We start from the raw sequence: 24,753 nt of genomic DNA, 5'->3' as shown, positions 1-24,753 counted from the left end.
GATGTTCTTCATGTCCTATACGTCCTCGGTCTTTTTCTCAGGATTGCCTCATTCAACATGTCCATATTACGAATTTACGATTGTCACCTTTTAAGCTCTGCAATCCAGTCACAGTTCATTGCATCTTTCTGAATTGGAAAACTTTGTTTTCTTCCTTCAGATTGCATTTCCTACGTTAAATTATTTGATATCCAAACTTTAGTATGAAGTTGAACTTGTTTTATTGACTTATTAACGCTGGGCTTTCAGCAAATATCCCCCTCATTTTTTTTTAAAAAGAAAAAAAAAAAAAAATCAAAAATCAAATACAGATCATCCTGCAAGCTGATTTCAGGAAACTTGAAGTTCTCAGCTCGACAGCGCACCTGGATTTTTATCAACCCTCAATATAATCTCTCCCGTGGATCCGTTCCTGCTCATAGTTCCAGACGATTTGCACCCATCCGGCGTCGATCTCGATGTCGACACCCTGTTGCTGATAATATTCGTTGCATTCGTCCGCGATGAACTCATAAGTGCGTCCGGATGGCACTCCCTTTGAGGCTGAGATAATGTATTCGTTATATCCGTCAAACCAGTTTCTCGGCTTGTATTGATGGTAAAGCACGGCGTATGGGCGCTGGCTGGAAGACATTATGCTGGCGAGCAAGACTTTCTTTTTGTAGGGCGAGGCTGGATTTTCGGGACCTGATGTTTGATTTGTATTTGAAAATTGGGTCTTGTTGACAGCGCCGGAGTATAAAACAGGAGGGATCAAGAGGTGAGTATGGATGCTGCTACTGCAGGATTTATTAATGGAAGGATAGATTTTGAACTGCCATGACCTCGCAGCGGCAACTGAATTTATATAGAGGGCTACATGACATTCAATCATTTTCCGGGAAAAAGCAATGTTGGGGTTCAATGTCAGGCTTCATTAGAGTATTGAATGAAGCTGGGAATCTTAGAGAGCATTGTAACGAGTCAAAGATTCCCGGAGTGGTCAAAGAAGATGTCTGAGAGTGACAGAATTGTTCGAAATAATTCATCTTCATGGTATCTGGTTTCGAGGCCTGCATGAGGTTTGTCTGCTTATCTACTCTAGGACCACGAAGAGCAGATCTTTTCATCGACTAGCTCTAAGGACCGTCATCACCAAGCATACACAAGACTCAGCTCTTACATTCCTTCATGTAAATTGACTTTACTCTCGTCACTTTACCAATTCTCTTATTCCTGTGGAAGTCTTAGCTTAACGTGGCACTTACACGAAACTGTTCGGAAGCTGTTCATCATGTTCAACTTGTTCACCCTCTGTGTCTTCATCACCGAAAAATTTTGTCCTTTGACATCATTCGTTGTTCGCAAGTTTTTCAAACTGTTCAAAATGTCTATATTTTCTCAGGTTATTCCCTCGTTCAGATCTTTTCTTCACCCACAAGATCTCGCATCTACAACCTTTCAGCATTCATTCCAATCCCCTGATCCCGCCACCTTTCTTGAGCACATTCTATCTCACTTCACAGAAGAGACATGAATGATGAATCCAATCAACTCTCAGACTAACGACGGGGGAACCTCCCTGGGATCTCAAGATCTTCAGATGACTGACTCCAATCTCAATGAGGTTCGTCAGACTTCTCTTCCGGGAGGTTCCCAAGCAGCTTTGCTGACCAACCCTTCTTCAGATGTTGACGATGATATCGTCTTTCAATACCACTACATCCATTGCAACTTGTGTTCCCACCAGGTACCCACCATGGAGCACATGTCGCAGCACGTCAGTCAGTGGCATTCTGGCCTATGGCTTTGTACGGATTGTGGAATAGTGTTTTCGACTGACTACGAGCTCGACGATCATTCGCTTTATTGCAGCGGATATCCACATGAGCCTATATCTCATCCTGCCGCTTGTCCCTCTGAGGATATTGCTCTATGTCCGCGAGCCTACAGTACGTTCAGAGACCTCTGGGCACATTTTGTGGTTAATCATACCAACGAGTGGATCAGGATCGAGGTCGACTGTGCCTTTTGTGGAAACAAGGAGAAAGTGCAATTCATTGAACTCCATGAAAGTTTCTGCAACAAGAATAACACTGAAGAAAGAGGATCCAACGATAATCTCGATGGAGAGCCAATGGCTCCTGGCGACGAAGACGATGAGCATTACATAAGTAGAATACTGATGGGACTTTCGGAGAACAACGCCGCAGCGGGACCGGTTGATGCCCTGCAACTTCACAGCCGGGATCTTCCAATCCGAACCGCCGTGCCTCTGAATGATTCTAGCAACGTGGGACCATCGAGCGGACGAAAGCGGACCCATTCGAATACCAACGAGGAGAGCGCAAATAAGCGCGTCAAGCTTTCTGCCTCTTCGTCTTCTCTTTCAGAGAAACCCGGTGATGGTGAAAGGCTTTCTGCCACACTTTTGAATCGCTGGTCGTACACCTCCGCACAGGAAAGACATGAGCAACCCCAAGGATTGAGCCAGGAATCCGGCAGCGGCGGACTTCCTCCTGGTATCACTGTTCCTACCCTCAATATCGTTTCCCCCAGCAGTTCCAGTGCGTCGGATGACTCGTTTGACTCCTGTACTTCTCAGGATCTCGGTCTTTTTGTTGACCCCACTGAATACCTTCATCCCCATTATGTGCCGCGCAATATGCGTGAAAAGAGCGCCTTGCGTCGGTCTAGGTCCCGTCGACGTCGTTAGTTCCTCGTCTGGAGTCAGCATTCAGCATGCCCCTCTCTTGCATTAGTGCTTAATCTGGTCATGTTGGATCTTACAGTTCTTACTAAATATTTCATTTACTAGGTTTTGCCATTGACTCAGTGTCGAGGACTCGAGGTGAGCTTGTGCCTTCAAGACGGAGCGGCCAAGTCAAGGTAAGTATTTCCCCTCCGTCTCTGAAGAAGCTGATGAGTTTAGCTGGTGGTGAAGTTTACTGTTTCCCATATAGGTTTCCAACTTCCATGTGTTTCAACACACCTGGACCGTTTGCTTCGTTTGTTGGGCGGCTATTGTGCTTGGGTCGATTTGTTTGTTTTGCTTTGAGCTTTGCCTTGCTTGCTTCTTTGTGTCGTCGTTCGCTTTCTCCCAAATTGTCGACTTGTCACCTTGTCAAATTGTCACTTGTAGCATCCCCTCACCCCCGGTGTGTTCTTTCCCTTTGATCATCCTCCCCCTGTTGGTTTGCTGACTTTGATAGGTTTGCGTTGATATGAGACATGTTCGCTAGAAAAAGACTCAAAAAAAGGGGTAAATCTAGAAAACCTTTAAAAAAAAAGTTAAAAATGAAAAACACGTTTTAAAAAACAAATAGACTAAAATTAGGAGTTATTTGCGCGTGTGATTAATTAGAAGCTATCTTCTGAGAATGACACTTTTGTGACGATATTGCAACATGAAGCAATTCATCGATCAATTGAAACTTTCTGTTCTGGCTCACGCAATTCTTATGGAGAAACAAAGTAAAATAAATAAAAATAAATAAGTGGAATGAATTTGCTTTTGAACAAAAAAAAAGGTTGGACTAGGACCTCTACAAAGTATTCCGCAAAACTATATCCCGTAACCCCATGAGACCAATCCAGACCGCCTCTTCCGTACGAATCGTCCTGCTTCCCTGTCCAGGACACAAATTGACCCAATAATCAAACAACTCCTCCGGCTGGGTGACGCCCATGCCAGACAATTCTTTGTCCGCTTTCACCGCTACCTCAAGTCCGGCCACGCCGCCAAAGACAATCAGCAAATGCCGAAAATCAGTAGGCACGGCGCCTGCGCCTGCACCCGCGCCATCGTCTTCCTGGCCAGACACAGATGGGCGAGTAAGTTCCGAAAAAGGCCGGCCTCGCTCCGACGTGCCAAGTGTCACGTCGTAGCCACCGTCGTATCCGCATTCAGTGAAGACGGCGGAAAGGCTCGATGCCGGTCGCAGTGCGTAGCCCCAGTAATATCCAGCTTCTTCGCGCGGGGCGTCTGGCGAGACGACTTCCGCGGTGATGGGCATGTCCTGGGACTCCGGGACAGCGGAGATGGAGTCCGGGAATTTGAGCGTGACGCGCGTGTTGGGCGGGATAGACGCGGGAATGGTGACGCGGTTGCGCAGGCCGCTTTCGATGACGGTTTCGGCGGTTGTCTTCTTGCTATTCGGCTTGTGGGAATAGGAGTAACTGTCTTCTACTGTGACGCCTTCGCGGTACTGGCACCATTCGTAGGGCCGCAGGTGATGCGGCATGTCGAGACTAGGTAGAATACCCGCTGTGCTGAGATTGGGATGGAACGGGAATAAATGCTTGCGTAGATGGGGAGGAGTTTCGAGGTAAGACAGCAATTGGGTAAGGTAGTGGTTCGGGTCGGAGTAGCCGGTGTATACGTGTTTCTCGCCATTGTTCTCCTCGTAGTTGTCGGAGTAATTGTCGGCCTGAGGGCGTCGGCCTTGGCGCCATTTATTGTGTTTTTCGGTGTGCGTGGCTTGGTAGCCGTCGTCAAAGATGACGACTTCGTCGACGCAGAAGACGGCTAGGGCGCGCGCGACTTGGCCGGCGAGAATGGTTTTTAGTTCTGGGGTTTGTGCACTGCATAGTGAGGTGGTAAGGTTAGCTGGAGAGACATTGGTAGTTAAAAGAGGATATAGGATGTTGAAAGCGTACTTGGCGATAATAGAGCCCGGAAGAGCGACACTGACGGTCCATGGGCGTCCTTTTGATGGCTGAAATACGGCAGTGGGCTTGGAGGTGTCTACAGCGTCGGCGCTGGATGTTTGCGCTGAAGGGGCAGCAGAGTCCCGCTTTCTCTTCTATAGCAGTGTCAGATATATAGTCAATGATCAGCATTGTCTCAATGAAATACCTTTGTGTTGTTAGGCCCCATGACGTCTGGTGTTTAAAAGTGGCTGTGAGAGTAAAGAAATCTAAGCTGCAGTCCTTGGCGGTGAAGCTCTGGCCGGCAGAAAATTGAAATCCGGGGACTCGCTAAGCCACGTTGTGGCTGGTTATTCACAACCGTGGAGTTTTAAAGCCACATTATACCAAACACCGTATGTTTCAAAGAAAACGGCACACAAGAAACAAAATTCAGCCTGCGAGAGAAAGAGACGGAGTGTGACTCAGTCTTATTATGTAATGAGATAGTAAGTTCTCTCACAACAGACAGCTTGAATTGATATTATTGCTTCACGTGTGGTAATATTTGCATAAGAATAATGAGAATTATACTATGTGAACAATATTGGAGGTATCTAAAATGAACATGAAGATGACTACTTTTTAGTCGTGACAAAGCAAGTAAAAAGGTCTGGTGGGACTCTTTCAACTGCTTCAAACTTGAACTTTTGATCATATCAAACAAAAAAAAAAACAGGATAGATTTACACCCCGGGAAGTCTATTTCCAAGCCCAAAGACACCAATAATTACAGCGATTGCGATTCGTAGAGGCTATTCAGTTCTCGGTTGCGGCACCAGAGTCATCGGGTGGCGAAGGAGTGTGAGATGTTGATGTCTTGTTCACCTTCTCGTGCCGATGAAATGAAATGTTCTGTCGCAATGCAACATACTCGGAATCGGCATAACCGAGCTTGTGGTGGATGTCGGTACTCTTGAGTCCTCTGATACGGAGAATTTCCGCCGCCGAATAATTGACCAATGCCCGGCCGACTTCGCGCGGCTCAGGGTCTGTCTTCTCAAACAATTCCCCGCTCGGATGGTCCTCCGGAAGCCTCTTCACCACAACTAGACGGACGGCTTCTTGTTGTCCAAAACTGCCTTTAACATCGACAACACCGACCGCAAGTAAACCCGCCTTGTCCGCAAGTGCGCGACACGCTCCTTCGTCAATATATAATGTGCCGTGCGGAGCGAGACCATGAAGAATCCAAAAGTAACGATCGTGAATCGGGTGCGGGTCCGGGAGAAAGCGTGTGTGGAGAGGCGGTTTCGGAGGACCATCGAGGTAAAGTGAGGAAATGGAACGTGTCAGTGGATCTTCGGCAGGAGTCGGAGGAAACGACGGGGAGGCGCTGGCGGTGCCTTGCTTGCACGCCTGGCAGTAGCGGACAATGTTTGCAATGTTACCGGGCGTCGAGGAGCGAGTGATAATGGTTGTGACGCCGGCAGAAGTAGCAAGGCGTGCAGCAACAATTTTGGTGGACATGCCTCCGGTGCCAAGATTCGAGCCGGCAGAGGAGACATCGGCCTCGAGGCTCGCAATGTCTTCGACAACTTCAATGGGTTTGGCATCGGCGTGGGTGCGTGGGTTCTTGTCGTAGAGGCAGTCGACGTCCGTCATTAGGAAGAGGTAGTCTGCTTGGACCATTGCGGCGGTAATGGCGGACAGAGTATCGTTGTCGCCGAATTTGATTTCCTGATTCGACTCAGTACCAGCTTTAACGACAGGCAAGGGAAAAGACATACGGAAACGGAAAGCGTATCATTTTCATTGACAATGGGTATGACTCCCATGTCGAAAAGGCTAGCAAAAGTGTTTTGTGCATTGAGATATTGTGTTCTCTGGACAGTATTTCAGTTTTGCAACGTCAAACTAGAAAGTGTATCTTGACGTACGTCCGCAATGTCGTTACGGGTTAATAGAATTTGTGCGACTGGTTGACGTAAATGTGCGAATAAACTGTCCCAAAGACTTATAAGTCTGCATTGTCCGATTGCTGCCAATGCCTGTATGCCGCGTTGGTCCAGTGTAAGCCAGCTTGGATTTTATCTTTGAGACTTTTTATCCACGCACCTGATTCCGAGGAAGATGTTTGGGCCGCTTTTCCATGTCCATTCGACGAAGAGCAACGCCAATGGCGCCCGATGACACAATGACCACGCGGTGGCCTTCCTTGTGCAGCTTCACTGCAGTCTCGACAATGGTCGAGAGAATCGAGAGGAGAGGCTCATGGGTTTTCTCGTCGACAATGGAGCTCGTTCCTGGAAAAAGAGACTTGGATGAGTGCGTATGCACCAAAGATACAAGAGGGAGAAGAGACAAACCGAGCTTGATGACGACGGTCGGATGTTTGTGGGTGTTTCCTTTCATTGTGGTGATGATGGCAGCCTCCCCCTGGAGCGGGCTGATATAGATTTCCTACAGTTCCTTATATAATTCTAGAGATGGCGGAACAGTTAGACAGAATATGTTGATATTGACAATGAACAATGCAGAGTTGCGGAGAGAGATCCGAGAAATTGTGTGAATGTGTCATACCATGTCAAGGTACAAAGTCAAAATGTTCCTGCTTATCGTTCGGTATCAATCACCGGCAGGGCGGAGGGGCGAGGGGCTTCTCCTGGCTGCAAGCGACAACACCAAACGACGCAAAACCTCGGAAAATCTCACCGAAAAGCATCCAGAATGACTATTGAACTGAAGCACGACACAGAACTATTGATTTGATACTATGGAACAGAATCATCTAGATGATTCGATACGAAACGTCCATTGATCAAGTCCGGGCGAGAAGGTAGAGCTGCCAGGGGATTCCTGTGCATTCGATTACCCATGACTCTCCGCCCTCTCTACCATTCCTTTCTAGAACCTCCTTCAAGGAAGAAGTTTATACAAAGGGCAATTTGGAGCTTGATATCCGAACCTCAATCAATACCACAATAGAGTGCTTTATTGTCTTTCGGAAATTGCAAGCGGCAGAGAGTTGTACCCTTTCACATACTTTCTACGTAAAGATTTTTGCTGCTTTGGGCAGAGACACATCTATATATAGTCATCTCAGAACCCTGAAGACGATCATTCTCCAGTTTATCCTCTATTCATATGAGAAAATTCATTCATACTTGATGTGGTTCAGCACGTTGATGGTATTCCCATCGTCAATTTATCTTGCGTTTATTATATCACCCCTCATAAATGAACCCAGTGGGATGCAGATGACATGTGCATCTCAGTAGTTGCTCGTGATCAGTTCATGTTCCAGCATGGTTGAACCAATATGACTATACAGCCACGCGGCCAACTTTTGCTTAAAAGGAGCACAGTTTCACTCCCCGCTCCAACAGCCCCTTGTCGATAAAGTGCTCTCCTCAGCTCCCCTCACGGATACAAGCAAGAAAACCTCGCTAGGATGACTAGCATTTAGCGCGACGATAGAGGCTGAGACGGTCCGCTACCTTAACGGAAAGATTTCCCCAAAGGGCAACTAGCTAAGCCGGCACTGCTGATAACTGAAGGCGGATAGAATTCGAACACTGCATGTTGATCTCGAAGCGATCAATGATTCGTTCCCCTCACGTACGCTTCGAGGGACCCGCAGAGAGATGAGATAGCTTAAACAAGAATGAGCCCCATGACGTATCTGGAAGGTCGATAGATCCAGGGGTTGGAAGACAATGGTATCAAGTGAAGCCACCCACGAGGATAAAATATGTCATAAGCTCCGCTCCGTCACAGGCCAGCGAGGGCGTGGGCCGCGTGCTATCTGTGATAGGGAGCTGAGGACCCCTTCCCCTGCGGGCCGGACCTTATGCTTTGATCCTCTCCCTTTCCCCTGGTTGTTTGACTTATCCCGGACCAGCTTCCCCATCAACACAAGGGCCTTTTTGCATCGTGCAACAACCGGAATATCCGCACAATTGCAAGGTATGGATGGAACCCTCTCACATTCCTTTCGCCGTCAACAGGTGAGACTGGGACGATATGACTGGACAGTGCGCGGAATCGATCTAATTAATCCTCAAGGTTAACCACGATATCCCTCGATATCCCCAGTACGCGACCATACCTCGTGCATCCCTTAGTAACATCATTTGGGCTCAATCATTCGTAGTGCTGCCTTGTTGCTGTAGGTCCTTCGCCACTGCTGTCTCTGCACGTCTGCGTCCAGGATGGTTAGCACCAGCCACTTGAGCGCTCTAATAGGAAGCTCGCTGAAAACGAACTCTTCGTCGTCCACGGCGGGCTCCGACACCGCCATTGCCAGAGCAGCAGTTAAATGCGTCCAAGATGCCGCTTCTTCAGCTGGAGCAGGAAGTTGGTTCGATGAGTTGCGGACCAAGATACTCTGCAGCAACATGGTGAACAATTTCCCTTCGCTTCGTACCTTTGCGCAGGTCGCTCTGGGTTCGGCCCAGGTGGCCATGCTGCAGTACGGTGATGGCGCCTTTGGAGGTTCTGTGCCCGGTCATCGTGTGGCCCATATCCCAGCCTTTGAAAGGACGACAGTGTCGTGCCCAAATCCCCAATTGAGCTGCCATAACACGACTGCAGTATCCAACACCTGCTGCTTTAATGCCCCAGGTGGCCAGCTTCTGCAGACCCAATTTTGGGATACCAGCCCCTCAACTGGCCCGTCCGATTCCTGGACCATTCACGGACTGTGGTATGTAATGTCGCGCTTTCATGCTTCTCGTAAACGCGATAGCTAGGAAGCTGTGATGGAATTCATACAAAACTTATCCTACTGTAGAACATGTTAAGCTAATACAGTGTTTGTCTCTATCTAGGCCCGACCACTGCGACGGCACCTTTGACTCCTTTTGCGACGAGAGTCGCCAATACACCGACATTTCTGGCACTCTGCAGGACTTTGGCCGCCAAGATCTTCTCGACTACATGAACACATATTGGAAGGATGCCGGCGGTGACGACGAGACATTCTGGGAGCATGAATGGGGCAAGCATGGCACATGTATCAGCACATTCGACACCGACTGCTACGTGAACTATCAGTCAAAGGAGGAGCTCGTGGATTTCCTCCAGGACACTGTCAACCTCTTCAAGACGTTGCCGACTTACCAGGTGAGTATCTCACTATTATGATTTCTATGCGTCATTACATACCCTAAATGGTTGTATAATATATATCAATCTATGTATCAAGCTAACACGACAATCCAGTGGCTTGCCGATGCCGGCATCACCCCGTCCACCTCCAAGACCTACACCTCTGCGCAGATTCAGTCTGCGCTCGAGAGCCAGCGCGACGGCCACCCCGTCACTTTGGGCTGCAGTTCTGGCGCGCTCGACGAGGTCTGGTACCACTTTAACGTCAAGGGCAGCGTTCAGACTGGCCAATTCGTGCCATCCGATCCTGGTGAGTACTCTACTTCCAACACGCCCCAGCCCAACTAGATATTTTCTTCTTCATTCCATCCAGCTTGATAAAACGGCATATATTCCAAGACTAACAAATACATTAGACGGATCCAAGTCAACCTGCCCCAGCACTGGCATTAAATATCTCCCCAAGTCCGGCAGCGGCGGTGGCTCAACCACCACGACCACCAGTGCGGGCACTTCTCCCACCGGCAGTCCGTTTTCTGGAAAGGGCTACGTGAATGTCGTTAATGGCGGTAGCCAGAATGGATGCCTGATTAGCGCGGGCGTCTGGTACACTTCTGGCACGTGTGCCACGTACACTGCTTCTTCGTCTGGTATTACCCCCTTTCCTCTGTTTAGTCCCCATTCTATCTATTCTTTTTTCTTCTCCTATTGTGTTTCTCCTTCGTTTCACACAGTCACGAGCCCGTCTCGTGATTCTTCAATGCACCCTAGACAAGTTACTAACGAAACCATGATCAACAGGCTCGGGCTTCACCCTGTCCTCGTCCAAGGGCAACTGCGGCGTCGTTAGCGGTTCATTCACTTGCGGCTCGTCCGTCAGCTCCCCTACTGTATTTACCGTAAGTTACCCGTGCAGTTCTGCTTCCGTCCAGCTTTATTCCTTGTTGTGTGGAGCGGAATGTGGTGAAGCAACACATTTGTTCATTTATCTTTCATGTTCAATTGTCTTTGTCACCTTACCTTTCAATATTTCTTTGTCACTTTGCTTTTTGTTTGGGTCGTGGGGGCGCGAAGAGCATTCAAAACCATCAAAACCATCAAAAGCACGCACTAACGCAACAATTAATAGTCCTCCTCATCCAACCAACTCACCTACAGCGGTAGCGCAAGCTGGTACGCCTCTAGCGTCCCGTCCGGCAGCGACCAGGAAACTGTGTACTCGTCGAGTAGCGGCCACTCTGTCACTGTGCAGCTGCAGTGGCAGAGTCTTTCTTAATTGAGGGTCATGATAATGTTCAAATCATGATTCGCTATCGCAGACGGCTGACGCTGCTAGAAGGGAAGGTGATGAGAGCCTGTAGATGATACATGGCATTGGTAACCAAAAACATATATATTATTACTATTATTACATCGATGAAGACGATGAAGACGATTAAGCTGCAACAGATGAATTGTGCGGAATATATAGATTATTGCAAAGAATATATAGGATCATAACATTCCAATGTCAAACAAGGTGCTCGCGTGTATAAATATATTGTCATCTTTCTGATGTTTGATTTGTAAATAGACATCATTTCTATAGTATTCATAAAGCTATATAAGCTACAACATTAAAAAAAGGAAAAGGTTTTTTGCTTCACGTCTATTCCCCTCGTTATCGAGTCGTTACAAATAACATAAGGCTGCTTAAAGCTCCTTGAGCCGCCAATACTCATTGCTCTACAACAGGGTATCGCCAAGGGCGCAGCGGACAATGGAGCAACCGGCACGGATAGTCTCAGAAGCGCCCTGCGACTCGAGCGAGGGGTTGACCTCGACCATGTCCATGGCGATGAGGCTGCCGGTTTCGTGGACGCACTCGGCGATGAAGTCACCCTCGCGCAGCGTCAAACCGCCGCGGACCGGGGTGCCGGTGCTAGGGGCCCACATGGGGTCGAGCGCGTCGACGTCAAAGGACAGATGGATGGGGGTGTCGTTGCCAATGTGGCCGAGGGCCATTTCGACGACTTTGCCAATGCCGTACCTGTTTTACCCAATTCATGTCAGAAAGGGGGATTCTACTCGGAATCGGAACACTACTATAAGTGGTAAAGGTTTAAAAAAGGAACGTACCGGTCGACATCGTGCATGCTGAACGCCTTGATACCGTGCTCGCGCAGAATCTGCTTCTCGCCACGGTCCACGTCCCGCAGACCAATATACACCAACTTCTTGAGGTTGATGCGCATGTCATCTGTGATCCAGCCGAAAACGTCCTTGCGGTCTTCGCGCGCAAGACCGGTCAAGAAGGCAGCAGGCATGCCGTGGATGTTGCCCGAGTCGCTGGTCTCGGGGGTGTTGATGTCAGCGTGGGCATCGACCCAGATGACGGCAATCTCGCGGCCGAGACGCTCGCGCGTGGCCTTGGCCGTGCCGGCAATAGATCCAATGGCAATAGAGTGGTCGCCGCCGAGGGTCAGAACGCAGCGACCCTCCTTGGCGTGCTCGTAGACTTGCTTCTGCAGGGCCTCGGTCACGGCGCTCACCGTCGCAGGCCGCTTCATGTTCCGGTACACGGGGTCAGAGGCGGGCCGCACGTCCGAGTAGTCGTGCACTTTGTTGTCATAGTGCACTTGGTAGCCTAGCTCGTCGCGGACCTGGTCGAGCAGGCCGGACTCGATGAGGGCCATGGGAGCGGCATCAGTACCAGGACGGGGCTAGGATTCACCCAATTGTTAGCTCATCTTGTCGCACGTCTTCCTGTTATAGATATTTGTATAGCATAATAATAGGCGGTGGACATTGGGTCATGATTTTAATTGTAGGCATCGGGATGATTGTGAAAGTTGAGGTTGTGATCAATAAGACGATTGAAATAATATACGTACCTGGCCGCCGGAGAAACCGACAGCGACGACACCCAATTGGTCGCGCTGAGGTAGGAACTTGGGCTGCAGAGTCGGTGGGGCAGTCATTGTGTCGAGATAAGTGGAATAAATTCTCTTAAAAGTCGGTTTAAAAAGAGAAAATCAGATTGCACACAAAAAGAGTCTGCGAGAGAGAATAATTTGGGTTAGAGTATTGTGACCAAAGTCGTTCAATTGTCTGGATGCGGGCTGTAACTCACTGTGCAGTTAAAAGGTTGCCAAAGACGGCGGACAAAATAAAGTTTTGGGGTATCTCAAACGATCAGATAAAAACAAGGGAAAAGAATGCGGAGCAGAATCCGAGGAATGATGAAACAGAAGAAGGAAGAAGAAGAAGAGGAAGAGGAAGAAGGATGGGGATTTAAATTCTCTCTCTTTCTCACCCACCCACTTCCGTCGTCATTTCGAAGCTCAGAGGGAAGGAGAAAACCCCCTCTTTTTTCTCTGATCCCTTTTTCATGGTTGAAAGGCTCGTACGTAACATGGCTAAGAATTAGATTCCTGATGTCGCCTTCAACTGCACTTAGGGGATCCTCGTGGATCCTCGCCGATGGTTTAGTTCCCGCGCGTACCGCTAAGTGCAGGTTGTAGAGAGTCGCTCTCGAACTTTGCTTCTTTGGTTAGATAGAGATCCACTTGATGCCGATAAGCCAGTTATACGAGTGTCTTGGAACCGCCGAGGATATCCTTCAGTCTCCACTCTACTCTTCTGTATGTGGGACACCTATGATTTGTCTGGTTTCCCTCGTTTATAGCGTAGAGGATGCTGCAAGGTAATCTGGAGATGACTTAACACTCATCATTTGATGTCAGATTCGGGATACTTTTTACTTCCCACGCGGCTATGCGGCTATTCCAGGGTTACTGTACCGCTGTATTTTATTTATTTAGACATGCCTTTCCCGAGGTCCATGACTTACCTGAGGTACTATACCTTCCACTATCCACTCCCGACTGCTTGCCCTAAGGTGTAACTATGCCAAGCTCTATCACATCTGTGACATTTCCCTCCACACCCCAATTCGTATAATTGTCAACATTTACACAAGATAAGTTGATCCTATCATATCGACACATGCTATTTATCTGACTCATATCTAATATGATCGCTCATCTATATCTCATCTCTAGTACCATCTAGCCCCAGCAATTCCCGCAAAATCCCTTCTGCCTTGACCGCTTCCACCCGTCCCTTTTCCCCGCGTCGCATCATCTGCCCCACAAACCACTTCACCTTGCCTACCTGTCCCTTACTCTGGATTTGCTCCACCATGGCCTCATTCTCCGCGAGCAACTCCTGCGCCAATGCCAAATACTCATCTCGTGCCATGGGTCGCAGCAACAGATCCTCTTCCTCGATAATCTCTTCGATGGAACGAATGTCACCGCGGAACACTTTCGCCAGTAGCTGCTTCGCGGTGGCTCCAGTAATCTTGCTGTGATAAAGATGAATCAAAATGTCTGCCAGTTTGTCCGACGACACTGGATTCTCGTCCCACGTCTTTTCAGCAACGGTCAAGAGCCCGCCAAGCTCATGCAGTGTCCTGCACATCAATGTCAACATTATATCGCACGGCCGATGACTATGGGGGAAAGGTAATCCTACCAATTTGCAGCCCATTTATAAATCTGCTCCGAATCGGTTTGGCCAGTCACGATGTGCACTTTCTCTGCCACATCCTCGTAGTAATCCAAGCGAGTTCCATCATCAATCATAATCAACGTCTTGGCATCCTTAACGCTAAGCCGATGATCAGCCACCAAATGTCTCAAGTCCTCATCTGGCGTCTGCGGCAATCCCGCCTTGATATAATGTACTAGGCTCTGTCGTGCGTGCATTAGATATACAATGTCCTTGGCAACATCCACAATCAAGAAAGATTGCAGTAACCTACCTCATCAATAATAACAGGACCCAGATCTGGATCAGGCATGTACCGGTAATCAATCTCGCCCTCTTTGCCGCGCAACTTGCGAGTCTCTGTACTTCCCAAACTCCAGCCTCGAGTTTCGCCTTCAATCACTCCGCCGGCTTCGAGCACACTGATTTGTCGATCACGCTCAGCGATAATTGCATCCTCAATGGCTTTGAAGCTGCTGAGGTTTTTAATTTCCGTCCTCTGCCCGAGCCCATCTACGCCCGAGTATGCTTGCCCTTGGCTAAAGTGCTTGGATCGGTCTCTTGGTCGGACAGACACGTTAACGTCAGCACGAAGACCTCCCATTTCCATGCCAGTAGTAACAGCCCCCACGCGCTTCAGGATCCCTTGTAACTTCCGGACACATGCAGCCGCAGTGGCAGGGTGATGAATGTGTGGGAGCGTAATAATTTCAATGAGTGGATGTGAGACACGGTTGAAGTCGAGCAAGTGTGTCGAAGGGGGTTGCAATATTGTTCGAGCTGTATCCTGCTCCATTTGGATTTGCTTGATCCCAATTTCAACCTTCTTTCCGTCTGCCGGGTCAATATCATCGTAGTCATGGAGGACTAGAAAACCGTTCTTGGCAAATGGTTCTGGCACAGTGTCAGTCCAATCTCTCTAATAGCGTATGTTGGTAAAGCAGACCATAGTACTGCGTAATCTGGTATCCATTCGGCTGATCCTGATAGAAATAGTGTTTTCTATCAAATCGGCTCGTCCGCTGAACTTCGCAATCCAGTGCCACTGCTGCTCTCAGAGCCGGTATCAATGTCTCTTTTTGAAAGTCCTAGACCTCATCAATGTCTTTATTCATGGCAGACTGCTCGAAATTGGCTTACAGGCTGCGTTCCGGGAAATGCTGCATCAAAAAGAGCCACATGTGTATTCGGCGAATCGTTGATCGAGGTCGCAGCCTCTATATTTCTAATTAGCTTCTCCAATGACTCTTTCCCAAGCAAATGAGTTGACTCCCTTACTAGAAAAAAGCTTATGCTCAGTATTGAGTTGCGCATGAATCTCAATGCCAACAGTCAATTCCCAGTCCTTACTTTTGTCATCATTTCTGGCCCCTTTTTTCTTTCCACCACCACCGGTATTCTTTTTAAGCTTCGCTTCCTCTTTTAATTGCTTGCGCAGAGGTATAATTTCATTATTTGCTGGCCTTGATGGTTGTTCGTCCCGTTCGTATGCCGCGAAGCTGGTGCTGAATTTGCGGTCGTTTGACACTCGTGCAGCCTTTAGTTCTGATTGCGTTTGCCGTCTTCTTCTTGCAGTCCAAGGAAAAGAAGAGCAAGAAGATGACACGGAGAGACTGCTGCTAGCACTGAAGGGAGATGACTGTTGTGCAGGAGATCCCAATGGAGTAGATGTCCTCAACTGCCTTATTTGCTGTAGGCAGCTCCGACAGATGAAACCACGGGTCGGAAGGGAAACAACATGCTTGATTGCGGCCCCAGATAGCCGCGATCGGGTCATAATACCGCTTTGTTACGGTTTCCGGATGCCTTGACAGAATTGTCGCTGATTGCGTTGCTCGGTCGTCGTGAGTTTCACTGTGTTGACAGTCGGGTATTTGAAGCGGGTAACTTTTGCTGCGGAAAGGGTCGCGCTCCGGTTCCGCTCGATCTCGACTAAGACGGAGAGCACATAAACGTACGTCAACACGTTAGTAACGCTGTCTTTCCAGAACCAATACCGGCATAGATTCAAGGATTAATATATTCCAAACAAATGATAAAATGAAGCTAAAGAACTCTTTCTCTAATCAAACACTTGTATTGCTGGCGACAAATAATTGTCCTTTAAATATACGAACTCGGCCAAATACCACCGTAGACATTGCATTTGGCTAGTAACAACACATTGAACGCAGTCGATCAATTTCATCAATATTTACATCTATTGAAGAGTAAGACATAATTTGTACTCTTTGTGAGAGGTGACCCAGTAGTGACTACGTTCCCGAAAAGGAACCAATTGCTCAAGCGCTTAATGATGGCGAGCGTGTTCCCGAACAATGTTACAAGGACGACAAAGCATTGAAAAAGAAAAGATTGCCGTGCCTCGGTCGACTTGTAATCTCATGAATAACACCAGGTAGATGGATAATCAAGCTGCCACCCCAAATAGACCATAAAACTCCATTCCAATCTACTTTTCATTTTCCACCAACTAATTCGTGCCTACTGGCGTTCCGTTTGGTTGAGTTCCAGTGGTCGAAGGTGCTTCTGGGGGCTGTGAAGAAGGTTGACCGTTCACAGCATTTGCTTGGGGTTGCTGCGCAGACTGCGTAACCGGTTGTTGTTGTTGTTGTTGTTGTTGGGGTGGCTGAGCCGGCGTTTGTTGCGTCGTCTGCGGTTGGGGCGTGGTCGAAGTCTGTCGTGTCATGTTGGCCTGAGAAGCCAGGCGATTTTGCTGCAGAGTCTGATTCTGTTGCGCAAGCTGAGCCCGTTGACGCTCCAAAATCAGTGCCTGCTGCTCAGCAGTCATATAAGTTGCAAAACCACTGGCACCAAGCTGTGGAGGATTCTGGCCTTGAGGTGGTTGATAATATTGGCGCGGCTGTGCAGGGGTCGTAGGCGGATATGTTTTGGATGGCGAGGCACTCTTAGCCTGAGGATAGGGGCTCTGCGATGAGCCATATCCAGTTGTCGGGGCTGCTCTCTGCGGGTACTGAGGTTGCGCAGGGGTTTGATAGGATCGGTTAGGTCCAGGGCCCATTGGCGCAGCCGTTGCCTGAAATTGTTGGTTATATTGATATGCTTGTTGATTCTGTTGCTGTGAATATTGATGCGGATTTGTCTGGGCGTAGGGCGTCTGAGCGTTGCGGGTCATAGAAGGCGTATAGGCTTGCGGAGGGTAAGGAGCACGTTGCGCCTGAGATGATGGCGGCCGAGGAGTTTGATAGGAAGGTTGCGCACTGATGCTTCCCCGATGAGCGTTGGCTGATGTGGGCCGACCCGGAGCTGGCGTCGGCCCAAAGTACTGCCCCGGGACATGCGTTGTCGGCGGACCAGGCCGGGGCGTCGACACCTGCGCCAAGTAGCTTTGTCGCTGTTTGTATGGATTGGCGATCGTGTGAGGTGTTTGATAAGGTCCAAGGGCCGGTTGCGCGGCCAAGGCCGGATTCATAGCCCTTGCAGGAGGTGGGGTACTTGCAGCGGCGTTCAATGCTGCAGCCCTGGCCCTTGCAACAGCCTCCTCTTCTTCCATGACTCCGCGATAAGACGGACTCTCCACTGGAATACGCGTGCTAATGTTAAGAGCTTCTAATTGATCACCGCTCAATTTCGCAACCGCATACGGAGGAAGCGATGCGATTAGTACAGATAATTGAGACTTAAGAAGGTTGTACACATCCACCTCAGCGGAAGTGGGACTCGAAGGGCTACCAACCATGGCAGAGAGCTGGCTGCCACGGTCGTAACGTGAATCCGACGCCAGTGATAGATTCCGGTTGCGTTGATAGGAATTCAAGGTTTCGAGAAGGTCTGAGATTTCACTCAATATTTCATCCGTTTGCTTTGCTAAATCGTCAGCCTCTTTTGAAGTTGTGCTGAAATCTCCTGGTGGATCAGCCGGAACAAATGACTCGACGGCTTCTTGCAGGGCCTTATCTCCCTCCGACACAAGCTGAGCTTTTCCGCTAGAATCAGCTCTGTCCGTCTCAGAGGCGGAGTCCCCAAAAACGTTGAATGCGTATCCAAAAATGTCCTCGCCTTTTTTGCGCCACCACATTCTATTTTTGGTTGCCTCAGGAACTATAGCGGCGGAGTCGTCTCGGGTGGGTGCAAAACCAGAATACACGCTTCGAAAAAGGGCATCCTCTTTGCTCTTCTCATCAGCTGTAGCGTCTGCTGAGCTGGCAAGCCCTTCCGGCTGCAGAGGCTTCGTGGCTGGAGTTGAGGAATTGTACTTCAGAGAATGACCGGTAGCGAGGTCGTGAAAGGGGTAGAGGCCCGTCGTGCGAGCACGCGATGCATTGATTTCTTCATCCTCGGGATTATACCAGCTGATTGAATTGCCAGCTGGAGCAATACTCCTTGCACGCCGGGGGGGATTGAGAGGCGCTAATGTGGGTGGTGGTGTGAAAAGTTCACCCAACGTCGGCACATGCATCCTGTCATCATTGATCTCGCTGGATTGGAGCGGAATGATCTTTGTGGTTACAATGCCATTGGGAAGTACTCCCTCGCGAAGCGGTGGATAAGTATCGGCCTTTTCGCCTTGGGACGAACGTGTCGAGGAGACGGGGGTCTGGAGACTCGAGAAGAGTTGCCTTGGCTGCGGCGCGTTGCCCAGCAAAGTAAGAACCTCTCGAGTCTCTCGAGGTCCAGTGGATTCCTCCTTGATCGTAACCTCGCCAGAGCTCTCGCCCGGGACTGTCAATTCTATGTCAAAATGCGGCGATTTTAACATTTTCTCCCTCAGTAACAGCGCGTTGAAATTCTTTTTGAGGGCGAGAATGCCTGCACTGAGCAGCCTCTTTGGGGACGTAGCTTGCTGTTGCTGATGGGCGCCGTTACTGGGACGATCCTGCGCCTCAAGGATGGCAGACGATGCGACGTCGATGTCACGAGCGAATTCGCTGACAGAACCGTATCTTTTGGCAAGGACTTTTGAAGTTATCGTACTGGTATCGTTGGTGCCCGATAGTTTCTGGCGCTTCGATGCTGGCAGATCTTCGGCGGCATCGGTTTCTCCTACTGGCAAAGGTTGATTTAGAAGAGATGGGGTAGTATCTTGCCTGCTCAAGTATAGCCGTTAGATAATCTTCACTGTTCAACAGTGAATTGGATACTGACTGCTTTAGAATCTCCAGAATGTCTTCGAGGAATGTGTTCAAGCTCTCCGACGCCGAGTCGGTAGTAGATTCGTGAGCCTTCTCAACTACTCCATTACTTTCCTCTTTGGTTTCGCCTTCTGTCCGTTTGCGCTTTGCCGGTACAGAGAAAGGATCGGGGCGCGTTGCAGCGCTCAAGACGCCATCAGGACTTGACATGATGGTCTACTGTGTCCCTTGTTTAATATGGGAAGAAGAACAGCGAGGTGTTGACGCGCCTCTCGCTGGAAACCCTTGCGGTTTCCTGTCGCAAAGTGGTGAGCAACAACAACTAAAGACAAGGAGACAAGGACAAGAACGTGGAGAATGCATATTGGACAGACTCAAACGCAGAAAGCTATAAGCAACGTACTTTTGGAGATAACTTTTGGTACCAAAGCCTAGCGTGATACACGCTCGGTTCGCGAATACCTGTCAGGATTTGTATGAGACGGTTTTGGTGGTAGTCGAAGGGGTCGACTTCGTTTGAGTGAGCCTCGCGAACGAGAAAGGCCGATCGGAGGTTTTGGGCCCAGCAGAGTACACGAAAGAATATGCGAAAAGAATGACACCTGCACAAGCCAAAAATATCAATCTCCACCGAATCACGTCGTCAAGAGAAGGATACAAATAGCCAGGCAAAGCAAATTGGCCAGCCTCCTTGCACACTAGGGGATCGTAGCAGAATCTCTCGAGGGACGAGACTGATCAAAGCAAAGTTCGAGAGGGTTGGAGATTACAAGTTCCCTTTGCCTGGACGCTAAACTCCTTTTCGGGGACGCGGATATGACAATCACGTGAGACGGTCTACCCCAGGTTCCCCATGTCACTATGTCACTCTAGCTGGCGCTCTAGTTGGTCAATCCCCCGGAACCCATTGGGGACAACAATGGACCCTCCCCTGTCTCTCCTCTTCCCCTCTCGCCCTGCTCTTCCGCTAGCTACCTACTTCGTAGACTTCTTCTTCATGATTCCAATGTCTGTGGTTCGCATTCACATTTACCTTTGGCCCTCCATCTTTCATTGTGTCTTGTGCAGTTATAGTTTCTCAGAGTTCACACAAGCTTCACTACAATAAATGTTAATTCCGAATCCCAATGAATGCTGTCATTGTGGCTCCACAGTGCCTTCGGCAGAGCTCTCGCTCGCTCCACTGTCTCTGAGGCTAACGTTCTTGCCATTAACAAATGCCTCTATGTGAGCATTGTTTCATTGCAGAATCTCATATAACCCTTTTAACCACGGTCATTTCTAGGCATCCTATCATCGCACCTCCGGTCCGATCCGTACTCGCGTACATTATGAATCCTGGGAAACGCAACCCTCATCAAATAGCTCCGCGGGTGAACAAGATGACAAGGTCAGCGATGTCGGTGCGGAGCAAAGGCGTTCCTGCGTCGAATCCGACGAAGCCAATGATGCGCCCTTCCCAGATGCAAGCACCAGCCTGCAAACGGGACCGCAGCAGATTACTTCGAAGCCTCTAAGTAGACGGAAGTTAAAAGCACAGAGGCCTTCTCCATCTCATTGGTTGATCTCTGCATTAGAGGCGACTGCACAATTTCAATCTGTTCCGCCAAAATTTAACGGAAAAGCAGATTTATCGTACATTGCGCCGTGGAAACTTGGAGCAAAGCAAAGGGGAAAGTCTCCCTTGTCCCATTTACCATCCTCGCACCACCTATCCACTTGCGCCCATTCGGATCATATTCTTTCCTTTCAATTTATCGTGGCGGACTACATAAGACAAATTTGGCCAATTATTCAGTATTACGACCCGATTTCCTTAGACGAGAGTTTGCAAGCCCACCTCGACAGAGCGATATTCAATGTCTACAATGAAAAGTCTATAAAGTTCCTAGAATTAAGGGGCTATGGGCCTGAGGATATTGTCAAATGGGCCTGGATTTTGACCGCGCCGGACACAGAAAGAGCGGCGTGGAGACTCATGATGATAGCGACCCCGAGGTTTAACCGTGAAGGCCCTCAGCACAAAAATGTACCTTCTTTCTTACTCCTCTTTCTCTTGCGACGGGCAAATATCAATGGTCGGACTCTGAAAATATTACTTTCTCACGCTTGGGATCAACTGCTTGGCCGGCGGCCCCACTTCAGGAATAGAAGATCCCCGGCGGCTGCTCGACGAGAAAACCTTGTCAAGGGGGACGGCGGAACTGCTCGAAGATGGAACACCTCGGATGCACTTTCGCGAATGCCTTCTCAAATGGACGAATCGACTATGATGACTCTAGTGGTTAGACTTCTTCGTCATGCGCGTCAAGTCTGGCCAGCATCAATCCCTAGCATTACTTCCATGCTCTCGCTTCATGGCAAAAAGGAAGCTGATCACGGTTTTGAGCCGAATGCGAGGACATCACTCAAGTCGCCGGTTGTATCGAGGCTAACATTTTTGTACAACCGCGCATTGACACTGCTATCTGTGCCGTCATCTCAATCGCCTTTTCTCTCTCTCCCTTATCATCAGCGGGCTCAATTCAACCTCTTGAAGAAAATGGCCCATTTCAATCCACCCTTGATTATCAACCGTGAGGGCTACCGGGCCGTCACGAGGGTACAGCTCGCTCACAAGAAAACCCTGCGAGAACGAGCGTGGGCTGCAATGAAGGCCAAGTCTTGGCCGCCATGGAAAGAAGACAAACTCGGGATAGATGCAGATAAAGGTTTTGAAGATGGCATCAGCCGAGCAACTGAATCCATGCTGCGGCTCAAGGAGGCCGGCTACGCCCACACTAATTGGGAGCTTTCTGCAAACATTCTCGCTGGATGGGACACGGATCAAAGCCCAACCATTCAAACCAGAGCTCTCGTACGTCGGGCAAGCGGCGGTCAAGGGGTTGTTCCACCTTCGCAGGCTGAGCAATCCCATGATATCTGGGCTGCACGGATTCGAGCTACGCGCACGGTAGAGGAGGCCTGGGCCGGCTTTCTTGCCTTCAAAGACCAGAAGCTCCGTCCCTCGTCTGAAATATACCTTGCCATGTTTGAGAAATTAGTCTTTGACAAGAAGAGAATTAAAGAGGAGGAAAGGAAGCTCAGAGACCTGGAAAGCGGTCGCATCACGGAGGAACAAGCCTTTGACGAAGACGATGATCTTCTTCCTGGCGACAGCAAAAGAGTATATCCAGCACCTATTTCTCCTAGAGAGGCTGTACATATTCCATCTCCACTACTCCCGCTGGATACTCTCTTTGATGAGATGGTCCGAGAAGGATGTACTCCTTCTCCACGATGTTTGAGTTTTTTACTACTCCATGCCAACTCGTTAGACGCTGGCTTGACATATTTTCGACTTAGTGGACTGCCACCGTCAGTTTTGGCAAGCGTGTTTCAGCCGCCGGAAACGCTTTTAGCCTCTGCCTCGGAACAACTTCGTGCAATACCTGAGAATGTCTTCTCTTCCCTGATCAACTTATTCTGTCGATTTGCTCCGTATTCAACAATTGATATTCGCCAAGAACATGCGCTGATTGAGCATGGAGCTGACAAGAGAAGACCATATAATCGAGTAAAACCTCTGCTTCATGCATTTTCTCTCGTTACGGCTCGAGGCTCTTCATATCGGTCATGCTGGTATTCTTTGCTCGGCGCCTTAGCCCGAGATGGCGCAGTGGTCAGCTATTGGGAATACAAAAGTGCACCTGTCTGGCACGACGTTCTCTCCTGGAAGATCATACGCCAGACTATGGCAAAAATGGAACTTTTTGGCATCGACATCGACGGGAAAGCATTTCAAACCGTCTGCATCGGGCTGGAAAAGGCAATCTTAGGGAGCTACGAGCTACGTCTTGGGGCGCAGTGTCAGTCAGCTACGGAAGGGGGGGTCGAACTATCTCGTCAATGGCAAGAAGGGACAATCATCCTTGAGGGCAGCTCTCAAATCATCCAGCACTGCTTCAGAAGGCTTGTTGGGGCTACGCTGAATTTCTCTCTGCATGACATTGCTCCGCTGCATCCTGCTGAGTGGAACCCCAATGAAGAGCAAGGCATCGGCTCATCAACCCTCTTGCCATCTCTGCTTGAAATTCCGGCCCCAGCTGTGCTGCACTCGTTCGTACGAGTTCTGGGCCTACTTCAAGACTATGACGCACTCTTCTCTCTGGTCCAGTGGATGAGACTGTACTCTCAAGAGCTCGAAGCAGTGGCCGGTGAATCGAGCAATGGCGAGCGAATATTACGGAGAACTCTGGTGGCCTTGCGCGTCTTTGTCGAACGGAGCTGGAAGGAATCAGATGGCTTGGACCTCGAATGGGAGATATCTGAACCTGATGAAAGGACGTCGCAGCATACAATCGATTTGATCCGGGAGCAGGTGGAATTGGTTCCAGGCTGGGGCAGATGGCCTAGCGACGAGGAGGTCGAAGATTATATTCAATCTGGGCGATTTCCTGTGGAGTACCTAGAATAGACGTCCTTGGTCTCGCAAGTTGTATACTAGGATCTTATGCTTTTTCGGCGCATGTCATGAATGACGATGATCAAGATAGAGTGGGCATTCAGCATATGAAATGGAGTCTGGCGTTTCCGAGTGGCACGGCCGTGTCAGCAGAATTGAGGGGACTTTTTGGTTCTTTTGTGGGTCGCTGGTGTGGTCTTTGCATTATCAAGCATTTACGCTATCGGCCAATTACAAGGCTACAGAGGGGGTACTTTGAAGCCGTCAATCTGCAGAGCATTGATATTTTTCCGATTGGCTGATCGTCAATCTGATCAGGTGTTTTATGCCTAAAGGGATGTTTCAGAAATGAAGGTATCAGGAGATGAGTGCAGTACAGCGGTACATGGGAGACAAGGAGAAGGGCCAATCAGGGGCACGACAATTGAAAATGGTGAGTCCCACAGGTGATTTCTCGCTTGCTCGGCACCCCGGAGGATTTCCCCCGCGTTTCCCCCACACCCGCATCTACCCGTCGGACTAAAGCGAACCGAGTGGAGAACAAAGATACATGGGAAACAGTAAGAGCAGCCCCAGTAGACAAGGTAAACAGGTTGTAGTCTTACTCTGTAGAGAGTGGAAAGCCAATCATGAGACGGGACATTAGCAAACCAAGGCAAATTGATAGCTCCGTCGCATTAATCTACCAAGCAGATGTCACACGCGTAACATCGACAGGGTCCATTTTTTCCTCTTTAACCCTGCGCCCAAAGCCCCACAGCAAGGTACCCGCACCTCGCACACGTACCCGCTCTTGCTCTATGAACACATACAACAATTCAAGGCGGTGATCCCTTTCTCCTCCTCTCCTCCTCTCCTCCTCTCCTCCTCTCCTCCTCCCAACAATCCTGACCGCGAAAGAGTTGCTCTTTTCTTTTCTGCTCAGCTTCGTCTGCTCTTCTTTTGACCGCGTCCACTCCTCCA

The 24,753-nt window shown here is 49.2% G+C and overlaps 9 protein-coding genes across 9 annotated transcripts; 3 read left to right on the top strand and 6 right to left on the bottom strand.

Moving 5' to 3' along the window:
- Positions 1–376: 376 nt before the first annotated feature.
- On the bottom strand, positions 377–874 carry L228DRAFT_267027 (hypothetical protein; the record flags this gene model as incomplete). The annotated part of the gene is made up of 1 exon (XM_018334940.1): positions 377–874. One exon carries the CDS (start codon positions 872–874, stop codon positions 377–379), a length of 498 nt encoding a protein of 165 aa, XP_018190273.1.
- Positions 875–1,319: 445 nt separating this feature from the next.
- L228DRAFT_245704 (hypothetical protein) lies at positions 1,320–2,795 on the top strand. The gene is made up of 2 exons (XM_018332231.1): positions 1,320–2,727; positions 2,779–2,795. Exon 1 carries the CDS (start codon positions 1,517–1,519, stop codon positions 2,693–2,695), a length of 1,179 nt encoding a protein of 392 aa, XP_018190272.1. The 5' UTR covers positions 1,320–1,516; the 3' UTR covers positions 2,696–2,727; positions 2,779–2,795.
- A 536-nt stretch (positions 2,796–3,331) lies between these two features.
- Positions 3,332–4,887, bottom strand: L228DRAFT_259894 (DUF171-domain-containing protein). The gene is made up of 3 exons (XM_018334209.1): positions 4,838–4,887; positions 4,639–4,784; positions 3,332–4,563 (listed from the first exon to the last, which is right to left on the bottom strand). The coding sequence occupies exons 1-3, from the start codon at positions 4,856–4,858 to the stop codon at positions 3,525–3,527; spliced, it is 1,206 nt and encodes a 401-aa protein (XP_018190271.1). The 5' UTR covers positions 4,859–4,887; the 3' UTR covers positions 3,332–3,524.
- A 369-nt stretch (positions 4,888–5,256) lies between these two features.
- L228DRAFT_219199 (putative glutamate 5-kinase) lies at positions 5,257–7,335 on the bottom strand. Its single transcript, XM_018330207.1, has 5 exons — positions 6,978–7,335; positions 6,727–6,914; positions 6,549–6,659; positions 6,399–6,494; positions 5,257–6,348 (listed from the first exon to the last, which is right to left on the bottom strand). The coding sequence occupies exons 1-5, from the start codon at positions 7,021–7,023 to the stop codon at positions 5,428–5,430; spliced, it is 1,362 nt and encodes a 453-aa protein (XP_018190270.1). The 5' UTR covers positions 7,024–7,335; the 3' UTR covers positions 5,257–5,427.
- A 1,739-nt stretch (positions 7,336–9,074) lies between these two features.
- L228DRAFT_275967 (ribonuclease T2) lies at positions 9,075–11,229 on the top strand (the record flags this gene model as incomplete). The annotated part of the gene is made up of 6 exons (XM_018335618.1): positions 9,075–9,316; positions 9,441–9,735; positions 9,835–10,030; positions 10,137–10,370; positions 10,522–10,619; positions 10,850–11,229. The coding sequence occupies 6 exons, from the start codon at positions 9,075–9,077 to the stop codon at positions 10,994–10,996; spliced, it is 1,212 nt and encodes a 403-aa protein (XP_018190269.1). The 3' UTR covers positions 10,997–11,229.
- A 216-nt stretch (positions 11,230–11,445) lies between these two features.
- Positions 11,446–12,680, bottom strand: L228DRAFT_209326 (Ureohydrolase; the record flags this gene model as incomplete). The annotated part of the gene is made up of 3 exons (XM_018329806.1): positions 11,446–11,749; positions 11,839–12,422; positions 12,594–12,680. The coding sequence occupies 3 exons, from the start codon at positions 12,678–12,680 to the stop codon at positions 11,446–11,448; spliced, it is 975 nt and encodes a 324-aa protein (XP_018190268.1).
- A 1,012-nt stretch (positions 12,681–13,692) lies between these two features.
- Positions 13,693–16,087, bottom strand: L228DRAFT_259890 (hypothetical protein). The gene is made up of 6 exons (XM_018334208.1): positions 15,532–16,087; positions 15,394–15,470; positions 15,200–15,341; positions 14,528–15,147; positions 14,239–14,456; positions 13,693–14,176 (listed from the first exon to the last, which is right to left on the bottom strand). The coding sequence occupies exons 1-6, from the start codon at positions 16,028–16,030 to the stop codon at positions 13,747–13,749; spliced, it is 1,986 nt and encodes a 661-aa protein (XP_018190267.1). The 5' UTR covers positions 16,031–16,087; the 3' UTR covers positions 13,693–13,746.
- A 639-nt stretch (positions 16,088–16,726) lies between these two features.
- L228DRAFT_237612 (hypothetical protein) lies at positions 16,727–19,556 on the bottom strand (the record flags this gene model as incomplete). The annotated part of the gene is made up of 2 exons (XM_018330951.1): positions 16,727–19,301; positions 19,360–19,556. The coding sequence occupies 2 exons, from the start codon at positions 19,554–19,556 to the stop codon at positions 16,727–16,729; spliced, it is 2,772 nt and encodes a 923-aa protein (XP_018190266.1).
- Positions 19,557–20,344: 788 nt separating this feature from the next.
- Positions 20,345–24,197, top strand: L228DRAFT_281754 (hypothetical protein). Its single transcript, XM_018335912.1, has 2 exons — positions 20,345–20,573; positions 20,632–24,197. Exons 1-2 carry the CDS (start codon positions 20,478–20,480, stop codon positions 23,800–23,802), a joined length of 3,267 nt encoding a protein of 1,088 aa, XP_018190265.1. The 5' UTR covers positions 20,345–20,477; the 3' UTR covers positions 23,803–24,197.
- The last annotated feature ends 556 nt before the right edge of the window (positions 24,198–24,753 follow it).

The sequence above is a fragment of the Xylona heveae genome, assembly GCF_001619985.1.
Source record: "Xylona heveae TC161 unplaced genomic scaffold L228scaffold_3, whole genome shotgun sequence".
Taxonomy (NCBI): domain Eukaryota; kingdom Fungi; phylum Ascomycota; class Xylonomycetes; order Xylonales; family Xylonaceae; genus Xylona; species Xylona heveae.
The sequence above is the reverse complement of the archived record's forward strand: the minus strand, read 5'-3'. Positions and strand labels throughout refer to the sequence as shown.

Coding starts and splice junctions, on each gene's coding strand:
- L228DRAFT_245704 (XM_018332231.1), top strand. CDS start 1,517: ATGATGAATCCAATCAACTCTCAGACTAACGACGGGGGAACCTCCCTG.
- L228DRAFT_259894 (XM_018334209.1), bottom strand. CDS start 4,858: ATGGGGCCTAACAACACAAAG. Junction 4,785..4,837: donor TGGGGCCTAACAACACAAAG/GTATTTCATTGA, acceptor ACACTGCTATAG/AAGAGAAAGCGGGACTCTGC. Junction 4,564..4,638: donor CCGGGCTCTATTATCGCCAA/GTACGCTTTCAA, acceptor CTCACTATGCAG/TGCACAAACCCCAGAACTAA.
- L228DRAFT_219199 (XM_018330207.1), bottom strand. CDS start 7,023: ATGAAAGGAAACACCCACAAACATCCGACCGTCGTCATCAAGCTCG. Junction 6,495..6,548: donor CCCGTAACGACATTGCGGAC/GTACGTCAAGAT, acceptor AATACTGTCCAG/AGAACACAATATCTCAATGC. Junction 6,349..6,398: donor ATGATACGCTTTCCGTTTCC/GTATGTCTTTTC, acceptor GAGTCGAATCAG/GAAATCAAATTCGGCGACAA.
- L228DRAFT_259890 (XM_018334208.1), bottom strand. CDS start 16,030: ATGACCCGATCGCGGCTATCTGGGGCCGCAATCAAGCATGTTGTTTCC. Junction 15,471..15,531: donor TGAGCATAAGCTTTTTTCTA/GTAAGGGAGTCA, acceptor TTAGAAATATAG/AGGCTGCGACCTCGATCAAC. Junction 14,177..14,238: donor TATAAATGGGCTGCAAATTG/GTAGGATTACCT, acceptor ATTGATGTGCAG/GACACTGCATGAGCTTGGCG.
- L228DRAFT_281754 (XM_018335912.1), top strand. CDS start 20,478: ATGCTGTCATTGTGGCTCCACAGTGCCTTCGGCAGAGCTCTCGCTCGC. Junction 20,574..20,631: donor CCATTAACAAATGCCTCTAT/GTGAGCATTGTT, acceptor GGTCATTTCTAG/GCATCCTATCATCGCACCTC.